This window comes from Catharus ustulatus, chromosome W (assembly GCF_009819885.2).
Source record: "Catharus ustulatus isolate bCatUst1 chromosome W, bCatUst1.pri.v2, whole genome shotgun sequence".
In the NCBI taxonomy this organism is placed as follows: Eukaryota; Metazoa; Chordata; class Aves; order Passeriformes; family Turdidae; genus Catharus; species Catharus ustulatus.
The window spans coordinates 10,306,771-10,324,378 of NC_046261.2; the positions used below are offsets into that span (position 1 = coordinate 10,306,771).

At 43.8% G+C, this 17,608-nt stretch overlaps 1 protein-coding gene across 1 annotated transcript in view; it reads right to left on the reverse strand.

The window, feature by feature from the left end:
* LOC117005075 (guanine nucleotide-binding protein G(q) subunit alpha) overlaps positions 1 to 17,335 on the reverse strand; it is a 258,664-nt gene extending 241,329 nt beyond the window's left edge. Inside the window, exon 1 of the mRNA XM_033076314.2 lies at positions 16,300 to 17,335. Within this exon, the coding sequence (XP_032932205.1) occupies positions 16,300 to 16,435 (136 nt within the window). The 5' untranslated portion in view covers positions 16,436 to 17,335. The remainder of the gene's footprint in view (positions 1 to 16,299) is intronic.
* Between the last annotated feature and the right edge of the window lie 273 nt (positions 17,336 to 17,608).

Genomic DNA, 17,608 nt, shown 5'->3' on the forward strand with positions numbered 1-17,608 from the left:
GTGCCTCTAGAGGGGCCGTGCTGCCTGCATGGGGCCGGGGGGTGTCTGCGTAGGGGTCGTCCCGCCTGCACGGGGCCGGGAGGTACCTGTGTAGGGGCGGCTCTGCCTCCATGGGGCCGGGGGGTGCCTGTGTAGGGGCGGTTCCGCCTCCACCGGGCCAGGGCGTGCCTCTGGAGGGCCGACTCCGCCTCCACGGGGCCCGGGCGTGCCTCTGGAGGGGCGACTCCGCCTCCACAGGGCCGGGGCGTGCCCGCCGCTGCTCCACCCCGCCTCCACCTGGCAGTCACGGCCCTGCCGGCTCCCCCCGTGGCTCGCAGCTCTCACTTCCAGGTAGGCAAATTTTTTGAACTTTGTCCATCAGATAAGGCGCACCGGACTATAAGGGCATTTCCGGGTTCTGGGGAAAATTTTAGTCAAAAGGGTTCACCTTATAGTCGTGCACTTACTCTAATCTTGGGCCCCACTAGTCACATGTTGTTTTTAAATAAGTGGCAAGAGAGGTTGGAAAGTAAGCAATTGGAAAATCTAAATTTACCTGACGGAGACCCACTGCGTTATGCTGATTTAGATCAGTTAATGGGGCAAGGTCCCTTTATTGATCCACAGCGGCAGGCCATGATACATACACGAATTTTAGCACAAAGTAAAACAGCGGCTTTAGAAGCTTTTAGCCTTCTGCCACAGGTTGGCAAACCGCGCCAACCCTATCTACAAATTCAACAGGGAGATGACGAGCCCTTTTTGCGCTTTGTGGATCACATAAAAGAAGGGGTAGAGGTTGCACCTGACATACCTCACACGATGAAAGATACATTACTTAAAGAAAAAGCAATCCAAAATGCAAACATGACATGTAAACGTTTACTTGCAACATTATCCCCTGACATGACTCTGTTGCAAATGATTGAGATATGTTCACGTGCACCAGTTGAGACAGAAAAGGAAAAAGCTCGCATACATGCTACAGGCTTAGCTGCTGCATTAACTAAAGCTAACAAGTCACAGAGCAATAAGGTTCCACCCAATGTTTGCTTTAATTGTGGTCAGCAGGGTCATATGCGAAAACAATGCCCTTTGAGACTGCAAAAACAACGTGTATCTGTTACATCACCTGTATCATCTTTTGCTGGTGTCTGTCGTCGCTGTGAAAAATTTGGGCACAAAGCAAATGAATGTAGATCATGTTTTAAAAAGGATGGTACCCCTTTGCAGGGAAACGTGATGAGCTGCGTGGGGGGCGCGGCGACTCAGATATCAAACCCCCAGCCAGCCCAACTCCAGTAGCAGCAGCGGCTGCCTTTACAACATGTTCCCAGCCACCAGCGGAAGCGCTGGAGTCGACTTGGTAACTGCTGATTCTGTGACTGTGACTGATGACAAGGTGGTGCTTATTAATACCACTTCTGTTGGACCTTTAGGAGGAGGGTTAGCCACTTTAGTAATAGGTCGGTCGTCTGCATCTAAACAGGGTTTATTTGTCCTTCCAGGAGTAATTGATGCTGATTACGAGGGGGTGATCAAAATTATGCTGAAAGTTTTCTGTCCGCCTGCATTTATTCCACTAGGTAGCACAATTGCTCAACTTATTTCATTTTTCCCTCCGGTTCCAACTTCCACAAAAAACAAAAGGACTGGTGGCTTTGGTAGTACAGGACCTTTGGTAGCTTTCACTGAAGTTATGTCTAATACCAGACTGACTCGGCAAGTAACTCTTCAACTGCATTCTGGAAATGTTTTAGATTCTACTATGTTAGAGACATCTATGATGTTAGATACTGGGGCTGATGTTACTATTGTCCCCATTGATTTTTGGCCTAGTCAGTGGCCTTTGCGACAATTGAATGAAAGTCTTTTGGGAGTTGCAGATGTTCCATCAACATGGCAAAGCCTAGAGCCCATCTTAGTCAGAGACAAGGAGGGGAATGAGGCTGTAACACACCCTTATGTTATAAACACTCTGCTCTGGCTACTAGGGAGAGATGTTTTAAGTCAATGGAATGTTGTGCTGACCATTCAGCCTTTTCCGGAGCGGCCACTGAGCAGGTAGATGCTTGCCCATGCATTAAATTATCTTGGACCACCGAAGAACCTCAGAAGATGCTCAGAAAAAAATAGAGCATCTACAAGAATTGGTAAATCAACAATTGAGTCAAGGTCATATACGACCTTCTAATAGTCCTTGGAATACACCTGTTTTTGTTATTCAGAAAAAATCTGGGAAATGGAGATTTTTGCATGATCTTAGGGCAGTGAATGAACAAATGTTGCCTTTAGGTGCTTTACAACTGGGTTTACCTTCACCTTCAGCTTTACCAAAAAATTATCATCTATTCATTATTGACATTAAAGATTGTTTCTTTAGTATACCTCTGCACCCGGATGACACCTGTAGGTTTGCTTTTAGCATCCCTTCTATCAATAACAATGCTCCAATGAAAAGGTATGAATGGATAGTGCTTCCACAAGGAATGAAAAATAGCCCAACCATTTGTCAATGGTATGTTGATAAGGCGCTTGAAAAGTGGAGAAAAGAGAACAAAGCCTTCTTAACGTACCATTATATGGATGACATCCTTGTTGCCAGCAAAGAACCCTTGCCAGCAAAGAAACAAGAGGAGTTGTTGCAGTGTCTCTCGAGTTGGGGGTTGGTTGTTGCAAAAGAAAAGATACAAAGAACTGAACCCTGGTCTTATTTGGGATTTTCTATAACTGCTACTCGTTTTTCTCCTCAGAAGGTTGAATTGTATGACAATATACATACTGTCAATGATGTTCAAAAACTATTGGGAGACATCCAAAGTATTAGGGTGTGGGCAGGAATCTCTAACCGAGATATTGATCCCTTAAGGGCATTACTTCAAGGTTCTAATTCTATCATGGAGGAAAGAAAATTAACCCCAGAGGCCAGGGCAACACTTAATCTTGTATCCAAAAAATTACAACAAGCTGTTGTATTCAGATATAATCCTGAAGTACTTGTGGTAATTTATGTTATAAATGCTCCTGTGGAATTGGTAGCATTGATTGGCCAATACGCGGAGAAAACTAAACAATTCTTTCCACTAGAATGGGTATTCTTACCCAGTACCCCCTCATTGTCCATTATCAGCCGCATTGACCTGTTAGGAGAATTGATCCTTAAGGCTAAAATTAGAATACATTTGGTATATGAAATTGAACTTACAACAGTGCAAATTCCTGTTTCCCTGGTTTCCCTGTGCGCAGAATGGCAACAACAATCATACTCTTTTGCAACAGCAACTATAGGCCTCACAATTTATAATCATTTTCCACCTGTGTCTGTTTTTTCTGCCAATCTCCCATTGTGGGGTCAAACTGTTCGTTCTTCTGCACCGTTGCAGAAAGCTGTCACTCTTTTTACTGATGCCAGTGGGCGCAGTGGAAAATATGGTTATGCTTTTAAAAATGAACAGGGATGGAAAACAATTGTTTTTGAACAACTTGGATACTCTGTACAACTGTTAGAATTAAAAGCTGTAGTTTTGGCCTTTTCACATTTCCGCCAAGAACCCTTAAACCTAGTTTGTGATTCATTGTATGTGGCTTCAATTTTAGAACGGGTTTTGGATTCCCTCTTGGGAAAAGTCGGTAATAATCTTGTAGCTGCAGAGTTGCATACCCTTCTTAACCTCATTAATGTTCGAACTCACCCATTTTTCTCCACACATATTCGTAGTCATTTGTCCTTTCCAGGTTTTCTATGTACAGGAAATGCTGTCATTGACAAAGCTGTCTCAGGAGCTGTAATTGGTATTGATAAATTTACACTTGCTCGGTCTTCACATAGTTTTTTCCACCAGTCAGCCGTTTCTCTCCAGAAGGAGTTCGACATTTCCAGGACTGATGCTAGAGGTATCGTAGCCTCTTGCCCTGATTGTGCTCGCCTACCACCTCTACAGCCCGGCGGAGTGAACCCGAGAGGACTTAGGTCGAGACAAATCTTTCAAACGGACATTACTGTTGTGCCACAATTTGGAAAGCTGAAATTTGTACATGTCACAATTGACACTTTTAGCAAAATGGTCTGGGCCACAGCAATGGCAAATAGTAGTTCAAAAGCTTCCTGTCGCCATTGGCTGGAGGTTTTTGCTGTTTTGGGAGTCCCTGAGGAGATAAAAACTGATAATGGACCCAATTATACCAGTAGTACTACTAAGCATTTTTTGCAGCGCTGGGGAATCGAGCATGTGACAGGTGTTCCTTATAATAGCACGGGTCAGGGAATTGTTAAACGAAAGCATCAGGATTTAAAACGTCTTTTTCGAGTTTTGAAAAAAGAGGGGGGATTTTTACTTACCCCTCAAGAGGTGGTATCTAAAGCTATAGATGTGCATAATTGGAGAACTTGGGTGTACCGTCCTGACTCTCCCACTCAGCTGATACCCATTGAGTCACACTTTGCGTCGTCGTCTCCTTTGCAGGATCACGCTGTCCTTGTTTCGGTCTGGGATCCTACCAAACAGTTATGGTACGGTCCACAGAAATTATTGACTTGGGGATGGGGTTATGCTTGTATTTTAACAGGACCTAAACCCACCTGGATACCAGCGAAGTGGGTTAAGCCGTGGCTGGGTGACCCTGGAGGGTCTACAGCTGTGGGAGACACCGGAGGAGTATCGTCAACGCCGGGACCGGCGATTGAAAAGATGGAAGGCCAGGATACAGTGGATTAAAGTATTGATAATATCTGAGATAAACCTCAAGGAAATGGACTTCCCTGATATTCCTACTATTGAGTCTCTTGTTGAATTAGCACGTAGGATACGCTCTCTTCGAGTTCAGTGCTTACGTTCTCCTAATTGTGAGTGCTGCACTTGGCTAGAGGGTACTTTTGTTTGTGGTAAATGTGATATTACATTTAGAACAAGTAGTTTGCATACAGCTTTTGACGGGTGTTCACGTTGTGCGCACAAACTGCCTGTTGATCCTTTACAATCCCTCAATGAATGGTTAGGTACTACATATAATCATTCTACTGCTTATGCATTGTTTGAATCTGTAGAGGAAAGGGAATTAGCATTCTACGTGTGGCATCTTGCCAGACCATTAAGTGTGTTTTTAACCATAGTTAGGACTAAAGTTTTAGACTGCAGATATTTAGTAGATTGTGGTATGCATTATGATGATGAAAGTAAACCTTCTTCTTGTTGTTAGTTTAATCACCTCACTCGAAGGACAACCAGTCGTCTTTCCTCAAAATAATTTCTGGTTGACATGGGCCAATAGGACAGGCACCCAAGACTTTTGTTTGCATTTAAAATCAGCAGCAGATCCCTTTAGAACTTGCCTTATTGGCTCTCCTGTGCCCCCTGATAGAATCACCATTCAAGACTCTAATTTTAATTGTTCCCTTGCGGACAATTTCAGCCATTGCCTAGCTCTTTTGATAAAGAGTTTGGATTTAACACTTCCTTGGGATCCTCAAGAGCTAAATTTACCTGATAGTCACCCTGTTAACCGCTCAGGATGTGTTTTCTTTGGACAATATTCTTGGAACCTAGCAGATCAAAAGAGACAAAATTGGATGACCCCTAATAAAAACTACAATGTAACCGAACACTGCGGCTCCAGACCATATGGTTGGGACTCTGGACAAACACACCTTAATATCTCTAAACCATTGTCTTTACCCCCTAAGATTTTTCTTATCTGTGGAGATAGGGCATGGCAAGGCATTCCCCGTCATGCTATGGGAGGTCCATGTTATTTAGGACAACTTGCTCTACTCACTCCTTCCTTGACCACTCTTAAAACGCTAAGTAACACTCGCACAAAGAGAGATGTTACTGTGCTCAATCCTGGCTGTAATGATGAGGTTGAGCTCTGGAGTCGCACCGCATGGATTTTTGCTTCAATGGTTCCATTTATAGGTAGTGCTCAAGCTTTGTCCCAAATACAACACTTAGCTTGCTGGACAGTGAAGCAAGCTAATGTCACTACAGCAGTCATTTCTCAACTGGCCCAAGACATGAATAGCCTTAGACAAGCAGTATTGCAGAATCGTGCAGCAATAGATTACCTGTTACTTACACAAAGCAGAGGTTGTGAAGAATTTGAAGGTATGTGTTGTTTTAATCTGTCTGACCATAGTGATTCTATTCACAAACAACTTCAATGGTTACAAGATCATGCCCAAAAGGTTACTGTTAATCATAATCCTTTTGATGACTGGTTAATGTCCTTTGGGATTTCTGCTTGGATCAAAGATATTATAAAAATGGTAATTGTTATCTTCCTGATTATACTTATAGTAGTTATAATGGGACCTTGCGTAATCAGGTGCTTTTCCTTCCAAATCAGAAAAATTGCTGATGCTGTTTTTGAAAAGAAAGGGGGAGATGTTGGCAGGCTAGTCGGAGCTTTGGCTCTTGCTCCGATATATCATAAGATTCCATAAGACTGGACAAGTAACTTTTAGGTCACTATAACCTTGGGCTTCCTCGCTTGAAAAACAAAGTCATAAATATTCTACAAGAAATGCACAAGGACGAAGGAAAAGACATCTGGAGAAGTAAGGATCCTGCTTGTTTAGTATACTATAACCACTTCAAAGAGAGTAGTTTCGCAATAGCAGATTTTAAAATAGTTTATCTTAGAGTATCCTGTCAGCATATAGCTTGCATTATAGACAGACAAAGTTATCCAATGATATTGCATGTTACATTCAAATGTATCTGAACTTTTCTCTATAAAAAGAGATTGTTAGACAATAAAGCTGGACTTTTGCTACTTAAACTTCTGGTCCACGTTTGGTTTCTTGCATCCCTCAGCAGCCAAGAGGGCAAAACACATCCTGGGATGCCTCAAACACAGCACAACCAGCCGGTCAAAGGAGGTGACTATCTTTTTGTATTTAGCATTAGGATAGCCTCACCTTGAGTATTGTGTGCACTTCTTGACTCCACAATTACAAAAGGATTTGAAGGTCCTTGAAGTGCCCTCAGAGGAGGGCTGAAACAGCACCCTATTGCCTGCCTGCTCCCCAATTACCTGCAGAGCTGGCCTTGGATGCTGTTTCATGTAGAACAGTAGAGATATAGAGGCTCTTATCCCAGGGTTGGTATTCTGCTTTATTCTTAGGCTTCCATGTGGTCAGAGCGAGAGATGGGGATAAAGAGAGCGTCCACACGTGGGCTCAGGGTTTTTCTCTGGGTCAGGAAAGGGGAGGGGTCAGCCTTGGCTTCAGGCCAATCCCTTTGCAGGGGTCAATCCATTGGTCTTGTAGGGGTTACAGGGTTAAAGGGATATACCATTCTTAAAGCAGTAGGGTATTGGGTTACAACAGAGGGCAACAAAGCTGGTAAAAGGGCTGGAAGGCACGTCCTGTGAGGAGCGACTGAGGACTCTGGGTTTGTCTAGTTTGGAGAAATGGAGTCTGAGACGCATCATGGCTCTCTGAAGCTTCCTGAGGAGGGGAAGTGGAGAGGGAGGTGCTGATCTCTTGTCCCTGGTATCCAGACAGGATCACAGAATATGCTGAGTTGGATGAGACCCACAAGGATAACTGAGTCCAACTCCCAGCCCTGCACAAAACCATCCCCAAGAGTCATACCACGTATCAAAAGTGTTGTCCAAATACTTCTTGAACTCTGGCAGGCTTGGTGTTGTGACCACTTCCCTGGGGAGCCTGTTCCAGTGCCCAACCATCCTCTGTGTGAAGAATCTTTTCCTAATATCGAATTTAAACATGCCCTGACAACTTCAGGCCCTTCCCTTGGGTCCCATCACTGGTCATCACAGACAAGAGATCAGTGTTTGCCCTTCCTCTTCCCCTTACAAAGAAGCTGTAGACTTTGATGAGGTCTTCCCTTAGTTTCCTCCAGGCTGAACAGACCAAGTGACCTCAGCCACTCCATATGGCTTCTCCTCACAGCCCCTCACAATCTTCATTGCCCTCCTTTGGACATACTCTAGTAGCTTTGTATCTTTCTTATATTGTGGTGACCAAAACTGCATACAGTATCAAAGGTGAGGCCACCCCAGTGCAGAGTGGGACAATCACCTCCCTTAACTGGCTGGTGATGCTGTGCCCAATGCACCCCAGGACACAGTTGGTCCTCCTGGCTGCCAGGGCACTGCTGACTCATATTCAACTTTCCGTTGACCAGGACTCCCTGGTCCCTTTCTGCAGCACTGCTATCCAGCATCTCATTCCCAAGTCTGTCTGTACATCCAGGGTTGCCTCATCCTCGGTACAGAATCCAGCACTTTCTGTTGTTGAACTTCATACAGTTGGTGATTGCCCAGTCTTCTAATTTGTTGAGGTCTCTCTGCAGGGCCTCCCTGCCTTCAAGGGAGTCAACAGCTCCTCCCAGTTTTGTATCATCTACAAACTTGCTTAGTATCCCTTCCAGTCATACGTCCAAGTCATTTATGAAGATGTTGAAGAGAACTGCCTCTAAGATGGAGCCCTGTGGAACCCTGCTAGTGATGGGTCAGCAGCTTGATGTTACCCCATTCACTATAACCCTTTGTGCCTGACTCGTGAGCCAGTTGCTCACCCATTGCATGACGTGTTTATCCATCTGTGTGCTGGACATTTTTTCCAGAACAATACTATGAGAGGATGTGTGGGAATGGTTCAAAGTTGCACCAGGGGAGGTTTAGACTGGACATTAGGAAGTGTTTCTTTACCCAGAGGGTGGTCAAACACCACAACAGGCTTCCCAGAGACGTGATCAATACCCCAAGCCTGTCAATGTTAAAGAGGCATTTGGGCAATGCCGTTAATAATATGCTTTAACTTCTGATCCACCCTGAAGTGGTCAGGCATTTGGACTAGATGATCATTTTAAATCCCTTCCAATTGAACTATTCTATTCTCAAATTTATCATGAAGAAAAAAAATAAAAATAAAAGAACCCATAGATCTGTATTGTTCCTAGAACTTCCCCGGGAACTTGGAAAACTTTTCAAACTGTAGTATCACTTAGACTTATGCCCCTCAGTATCTTATTTCTTTGCACAGTGTTAACACAATACTTAAAGCCTGTTGCCCACTCACTTCTCTGATTTTAAAAATACTATTTATATGGATTCATAGTATTTCCAATATTCAAGTGCTTCCTTAGTTTTTATTTTACTTGGTTGCTCTTGATTCTTGCAAGTTAGACTTTTTTAATAAGTAGAGCAAATAACAGTTGAATGTTGAAAAAGTCCCATAATTTTATTGGTAACAGCTGCATGTAATCTTGGTCAAGTATGAGAACACATTTCCTGAGTATTAATCCATTCAGCAGAGCAAGAAACACATATCTACCTTATTATGCTCTCCCTTCCTGGGATTAATTTTGAAGAGTGTCATATTACTTCAAAAGAAATGCTGTCACTTATTAAATTACCACTGCCTTTACACACCAAACATAATTTGAAGTAGCTAAAAACACAAATATTTCTTAACATTACAATATATACCCCAAAGTCCCTTCTCAAGACACTCTGTTTATGATGTTTCCCTCTTGTACAAATTCAATAATGTTTTTAAAAAGAAGTACAAATTTGGGGTCCCTTGATTTTTTGATATATGAGCAAAACTAAGTCAGAATTCTTTGACTATTGAAGTTCTAAACTAATTTCCATTAACTACAGTAGATCACTTTTAAAGGAGGAGAATCATAACAAAATAACCCAGAAGAAAATACTTTATAAGAGCTGAAAATAAAATATTCCTTTATCAAGCATTTAAAAAATTAATATGCTCTTTTCCAGTAAATATGAAATCATGATATCACATAGATATCAATATGATGATTCATGTTTTCTTCAAAACCAGCTATTTTTATAAATGGATGTATATGCATGTATATATAATAGATGAGTGTTTGTCATCCAGAATCAAATTACATAACCTTAGAAACAACTTCTCCAAACTAAGATATGTTTGCCAATTTAGTTTCAACATACATCATCAAGATATATATTATTTGCTTCTTTTCTAATCATAAATACATACTGTTGTGATTACCTAAACTTATTTGCAAGTGTTCAGTGAAAGTATAAGTATGGATCAATACAAGATAATAAGAAAAGGTTGCAATGCTCTTTCAAAATAATTACATTTTCTGCTTTAAGGAAGAGCAAAGAAAATATTCAATTTGGATATGCTAATCAATAGCATTTTTAAATTGTGCACAAAAAATCCTGAAATGTGTAATATCAGTTTATCTATTTATATAAGTACAGTAATTTCATGATTATAAGCCACACCTGATTATAAGTCGCACGTCCGGGTGTCAGCAACTGTCTTGGGTTACAATACAGAGTGTGATAAAAGGTATCTATTCTATCACCATCTGTTGAGGGTGGGGGCAGTGATCCTTATCTCAACGGCAGATATTCTGCTAATGGGCCATCCATTGAAACCAGGTGGGGCATTGTTCTTTCTCTTTTCACAACCCATCCTTCCTCCAACAAGTCATTTTCTGCTAATGGCCCATTGAGTCCCACTGTGTGACTGATAAAATTACTTCATCCCATTGGAAGTTGCTCCAGCCAGGGGGAAGAGCCCAACATTTCTTACCAAGATAAAAACAGAGGTTTTGGGACACTAAGGTAGCCCCTTTCTCCACTGGACTCCAGAGGAAAACCGAATTTCTCCACATCACCACTGGACCTTTAGAGGGAAACTGCACCTTCTACAGGAGCACTGCTTCAACTGAACCACATCTGTCACTGCAGGAGGTCTGCAACCACCATTTAATGGGACTGCTACCAACACCCTGCCTGACAGGGTGTCAGGTTGTACTCTGACTTTGTCAGGGTTTGGGATTTGTTTCTTTGTAGTACTGTATTTCTATTTTAATTTCCCTAGTAAAGAACTGTTATTCCTAATTCCCATATCTTTGCCTGAAAGTCCCTTGATTTCAAAATTATAATAATTTGGAGGGAGGGGGTTTACATTCTCCATTTCAAAGAGAAGTTCCTGCCTTTCTCAGCAGACACCTGTCCTCCAAACTAAAACAGCAACTTTTCGTTCTTTGTCCATATATAAGCCGCACCTGATTATAAGCCGCACTTCCGGGTTCGGACCAAAATTTTAGCCAAAATTGTGCGGCTTATAATTGTGAAATTACTGTAGATGAGAGTGTCTATTTCCATGCATATTTCAGATTAGAGCAGGGAAGGAAGACTGATTTATTGGCTTGATGGGCCAACTTCTTCTTCAAGGTTTTTGAATTCTAAGTTTGCTAATTTATAGAGTTCTGTACACAAATCTTTCATTCAGCTACCACAGGTATGCAAATAAAACCCTACAACATATATATATCCTATAGGTTTGGAGAAAAAATCAAAGTCTTCCACTTAAGGCTAGTTGAAATTCATGCTAAATTCAAATGGTTTACCTGCCACCTATTTTCTTTGGTAACATACAGATAATGAAAAGATACTCATATTTGACACCTTGCTTCACTGATTCATCTCCAGTACCTAATTTTGCCAAAGCTTGTAGATATTGCTGATTATTTTCTTAGATACTCCTAAAGATAAAATAATGCATAACACAACTATATACAGTGTACAGGCATATTATGTTTAGTAGTGAAGGTTTATGGCTACAAACTAATATTTAAGCCCAAATATTGCATACATAGAAAGTTAGATCACATGCCTCTTGCTACTTAACAATGAATACGTACATACATGCTTAAAATACAAGCATGCAAAATACTGTACATTGTTTGGTGCATACCAATATAAAACACTAAAAACACATTACAGTAATTTCACGACTACAAGGCGCACCCTTTTGACTAAAATTTTGGCCCGAACCCGGAAGTGCGCCTTATAGTCCGGTGCGCCTTATATAATGTAAAAAGTTGCAAAATTTTCCAACCCAGAAGTGGGAGTTGCGAGGGGGAAGCGGTGCCACGGGAGCGCTGAGCCACGTGGGGGACAGGAGCGGGCAGGCCCAGCCCGGCAGGAGCGACATATGGGGAAGGAGGCGGGCGGCCCATGCCGCCGCGCTGGGAAGGAGGGGAGAGGCGGTCCCTACTGCCCTGCCAGGAACGAATGGAGCGGTGGACCCCGCCGCTGCGCTGCCGCGCCGCCGCGCAGCCACGCCACCGCGTCGGGAAGGAGGGGAGCTGCAGAGACTGCCACCACACCACCGGGCCGGGAGCGAGGGGAGCGGCGTCCCCTGCTGCTGCGCCAGGAAGGAATGGAGAGGCGGATCCCACCGCTGCGCTGCCGCGCTGCCGCGCAGCTGCGCCGGGAAGGAGGGGAGTGGCAGACACTGCCGCCGCGCCGGGAGCAAGGGGAGCGGCGTCCCCAGCTGCCACACCGGGAGTGAGGGGAGCGGCGGACCCTGCCGCCACACCGCCGCGCTGGGAGCGAGGGGAGGGGCGCCCCCTGTTGCTGTGCCGGGAAGGAATGGAGCGGCGGACCCCGCCGCTGTGCTGCCGCGCCGGGAAGGAGGGGAGTGGCAGACATCACCGCCGCACCGCCGCACTGGGAGCGAGGGGAGTAGCGGCCCCTGCTGCTGTGGCAGGAGCGAGAGGAGCAGCAGCCCCTGCTGCCGTGCCAGGATGGAGGGGAGCGGCGGATCCTGCCGCCATGCCAGTAGCGAGGGGATTGGCAGCCCCTGCTGCCGCACCGGGAACACGGGGAGCGGTGAGCCCTGACGCTGCGCTGCCGCTCCGGGAGGGAGGGAGCCGGTGGCCAGCTCGAGCCAACCTGGAAGTGCGCACCGCGGCCGCACCACGGCAACCCTGAGCCACCCTGAACCACGGGCAGCCACGAGCCGTCCCGGACTGCAGGCAGCTCCGAGCCGCGCCTCACCAGCCGGCTCCAGGGGTGGGCGGGAGTGCCGAGGCCCGCGGCTACGCCAATCTGTGAAAAATGTTTGCAATTTGACCACCTGCCAGTAAACCCTTCGATTGCGCGATTCGTTACTCCTCGCTGCAAAAAAAAGTGCGCCTTATAATCCGGTGCACCTTATGGTCGTGAAATTACTGTACTTTTTTTGTACTATAGCAATATATGTATTTACAACAGCAAATAACAAATAAATGTTAACAACTTTATGCTCTGGAGAACAATCATAAGGTTTTACAAAATGTTCAGTAGTAATGGAATGCAGAAGAATTTAAAAAATACAGGAGATAAAAATCAAATTCAGTGGAAGACTGAATTTGCTCCAAAGTACATTAAACATTGCAACCAACTTGGCTAGCTCTAGCTGAACTATTTTTAGTGCACATGCTAGAGTTCTCACTTTTTAGAATTACAATAGTAAGAGAGACTTTGCTTAATTTTTTACAGTAGATTAGAACAGGACAATGATGTTCAATCCAGTTCCTAAAAGTGGTATTTTAATGTTTAATCATGGAGAGTTTATTTTTAACTAATAATTTAAAATAATCTTACCATGCAAAAAGTTTTCCAGAAATTACTTTCAACATTTTAAACTCTGATCTCATGAAAAGTAAAAACATATCATTAATACACAAGAAAGGTGCACACAGCATGTGTGTCACACAGTAACAGTAACCAACACAGTTAGGAGGGAAATATTTCACTTTGCAAGGAAGCACTATAATTTCTACAAGTTAAGGAGGGGAAAAAAATCCTCCATTCTGACCCAGATTTTTTTCTTTTTTATTTGCTACATGTGTGCATTTGTATGTATGTCTAATTTTTAAACAAGAACAAAAAATATGGCATAGACATGCTCACTTGTTTCTTAAAACCTTTTGATTTAATACCTTTTACTTTGCACTTGCAACAAGTTCAGAAAACACATGTGGTCAGTTAACACAGCTCAGCTTAAGCTGTGTTCTCACCTTATGATCAAAAGCATATACCTTTTGTCCCATGTTCAAAAGCCTTTAACCCATTTAGGCTTCTAAATCCAACAACACTTTTCTATGTGGGACTGAGAAGTTGGCACTTTTAAAAAAAAAGTTTGCCCTACATTTACATAAAATAAAGTTAAGCACTACTGCTACTTTAAGTTTTGATGGCTAAAGATACATAATGGGACAATAAAGGTCAAGTCAATTCAAAAAATGGATGGCAAACAACTTCAGACATTTCCCAGTTTCCTCATTTTAATTATTATTTTCATATTTTTGAAATGTTTTTGTCCACCCTGACCATATGAATTACCCAAACAAATAACACAAGCTTAAGAACTGAACAAATTACTAGGCTGGAGAAGCAGTGAGAGTGACTGAAAGTACTGTCAGATACCTAAAAGAAATATACTAATTAAAACAAATTTTTAGAAAGTTCGAATTTTGGTTTGTTTGGGGTTTTTTAATAACTTGAATCTCTATCTAACCCCGTGGCTTCGACAGTGGTTTACTGCTATACTGCATTTTACAATATTAACTGTTAAACAGCTGCACATGCTCAAACACTTTCAATCAAATATGTGATTGCAGCTGACAAAGTACAACATGAAAAATGTGTACACAAGAACAATTTCTATACTGATTTCTACTCAAATACAGATATGTTATTAAGTATGAAGCAGAACATTTACCTCGGTTTCATGTACATCATGCTTACATGTTTAGAAGCACAGTTAATACAGATACTTATATATGAAGAAAACATTCATACTAGCAATCAGTGTGTTTTCTTCAAAGTTTTCTAAGTGATGGTTTCTTATCTATTTGCTCTGAAAACACTTTTTTTCATTTGATCTAAAATAATGCCACAATTAGGCCCTAATCTACCATTACCATACACTTACCATTACCAGTGGGTGTATCTTATAAAACAATACCAGATCTGCACTACTGACTGTGGAATCAAATCTCTGAATTCCTTCTCTGTGTGGTATATGTTGGTACCATTCAGTAAGTTTCATGCATTTTTAAAAACTTGGGCGAAACCTCTAGCATTACTGCAAGAAGACCAAGAAATGCAGCAACAATTTTGACCTGAGTAACAAGTCAAACATCAACTGCCTCTCCTATAGCAAATGCATATAGTTAACTAATTATACTTGAACATCCATAAAATTTTCAAAATGCAAGCTATCTGTCCTCTATTTTATCTTGGTTTTGGATCTTGAAATAGCCACAGCACATACTTCCATCAATCCAAAATTAGGCCAAAATGAGACAGAATGTCATTACTGGTAGCATTATATCTGTCTCCACCACTCCTTTTTCCACATCAGTTAAGGATGCCAATACCTTTCTCCATATACAGAAGACAAACTGTATTATTTAAAGTAGAAAAATAACACATTCATAAGCAAGCATTAAAATAAATTAGTTCCTTTCAAATCACCTTAAAGGCAGTTTATTCCCCCAATATAAATAATTACTTTCATGTACCTGACCCAAGACTAAAGTCTTTGGCATAAACACCCCACATCCACTTGGAACATTCCCGTTTACCCAAATACTGGTGCAGACATATTTCAAGGACTGATAGTCTACAACAGAAGCTGTATTACCACAAGAACTATATAGTGTAGTAGAGCACCTCAGATACAGACAAATCTGTTTTAATTCAAAAAGCTTATTTTAAAACGAGCCAAATTCCTATTAAACAAACATTGCCTTTGCACACTTGTGACTCCAAAATAACAACCTGATTTAATTAAAGATAAATGATACAATAGATTTTATTTCTTGGAACGGTGGGTGGATTCCAAAGGTCTTAAAGATCCCACTATCCACCAGTATACTTTAAGGTTACTTTTCACCTTCATGGGTGCATCTTGGTCTTTACGATTTCTTTCTTCTTTTGCTTTAAAAGTCAGTCTACAATCTGGGCAAAAGCCCTTTATCCCATTTTGCATCACTGAATAAAAATCACAATGAAAAAAATGCAACTGGTGACCCAGCAACCTAAGACTCGGGGAACAATGCACCAGAAATCTGCAAAGCAACCCCCCTGCAAGTTCTTTCATTAATCTGCTTCCTTACCATCACTCTCCTATACCCATCATCGCCGATATTTCCCCAACTCTCCCTCCACTGACGAGCCATCCTTTCCCTCTCCATTTTGGAAGGACCGGTTCCCCACCATATCAAACCCACCCACAGGAACCACGGTTATTTACCCAGCTACAAGCGCCTCGGCGAATCCTGCACACGGGCGCGCACACAACGCGGTGACAGAGGAACGACGAGTGGGTCACTGCCACCATCGCCACGGCCGCCCCGCAGTAAAGGTGGCAGGCGCCTGGGAGAAATCGAACCGACCACGCCACGTAATGCACTAGGGGGCCAGCCGGACAGAGCCCGGGGTGGCGATGTCTGAGCTGCACCCCCAGTGGCGCTTAAGGCGTGTGTGCTGAAGGCGGCCCACACTCACCCAGCAGCAGCAGCTTCAATTCCCGACGGGCGTCCCGCTTGTCCCGGCGCAGCTGCCGCTCGATCTCGTCGTTGATCCGCCGGGCTTCCTTGGCTTCCTCGCTCAGGCAGCACGCCATCATGGACTCCAAAGTCATTCTTCGTAACTGGTTCAGACGCAACCCCCACCCTAAAAACGCGCGCGCACACACCCCACCAGAGCACCAGCCCCGGGGGACACAGACGCTCTCTGCCCGGAAGTCTCTACCCGGGCACTGTAGGGCAAGTGCAGCGAGCTGTCTAGATGCCACACAAAGGAAAAAGCGGGCCCCTAGCAGCACAAATCCCCCCGGTTCCCTGCCTCAAATAGTCGCCGCTTCCAACTCCTACTCTAAATTATGCACCAAGCAACATGAAAACATCTACCACTGCAGCAGTGCTTTCTTCGCGAGCCAAGATGTTCAGCACAAACACTCCTCTCCCTCCTTCCCTCACTACTACTTCTGTTTCTGCCTCTGCTACCGTTGCCACCACCCCAGTGTCCCTCGCAAACTATACCCCCGCCGCCCTCCGAAATAACCACCCCCCACGGAAATGCTAATGTCCGTTAATCCCTCCCCTCCTCTTCAATTGCGCTTCCCTGTCGCTCCTTCTGTCCTAAAGTGAGAATTCGGCTCCGAAAGTGGACAAGGCCGCCGTCCGGCAATCTCAGCGTGCGCCCGGAGGGAGAACTTCCTTACGGTGAACCTTTTTTCCAGACACAGTCGCTCGCCCCTCCCGTGAGGAGAACTGCTGCTGAAGAGCTGTCGCGGCTCGTTCCTACCCTGGCAGTAAGGAAGAGAGGGGGGACGAGTAAAAAGGGCTCCACCAGAGAGGAAGGCAAGGCAGGTAGAGACTAGGGCATGCAGTGTGAGGCCAGCTCTACGGACTTTTCAATGGCTTGTCTGCGGGCGTGGTGAGGTAGAAATATGGCGGACTGCCTCTGTCGCTACTTCTCCACTCTTCCCCTGCACCGCTGCGCAATCGGAATAAGCGTGTGGAGGAGACAGGGGCTCCCGGGATGCAGCTCCCGACCATGCGCGTTTTATTTGCTTTTGCTACTGTTATAAATGAGAAACAAAAAGTCTCGGTATTCAGCAAAATTTAGATTGCTTTATTTTATATAGACAGAGGAAAGCAGCGCTGGGGAGACGTGAGGGGTCACTGCCCACTCCACGATCCGTCGAACCTTGGTTTGCAGCTTCTTACTATAGTATGGTCTCTCGTTGTTGAAATAAATAGGCCAGGAGACTTGCTCCCTTGAAAGGCCTTTATTAGTGAGATCACCTTGG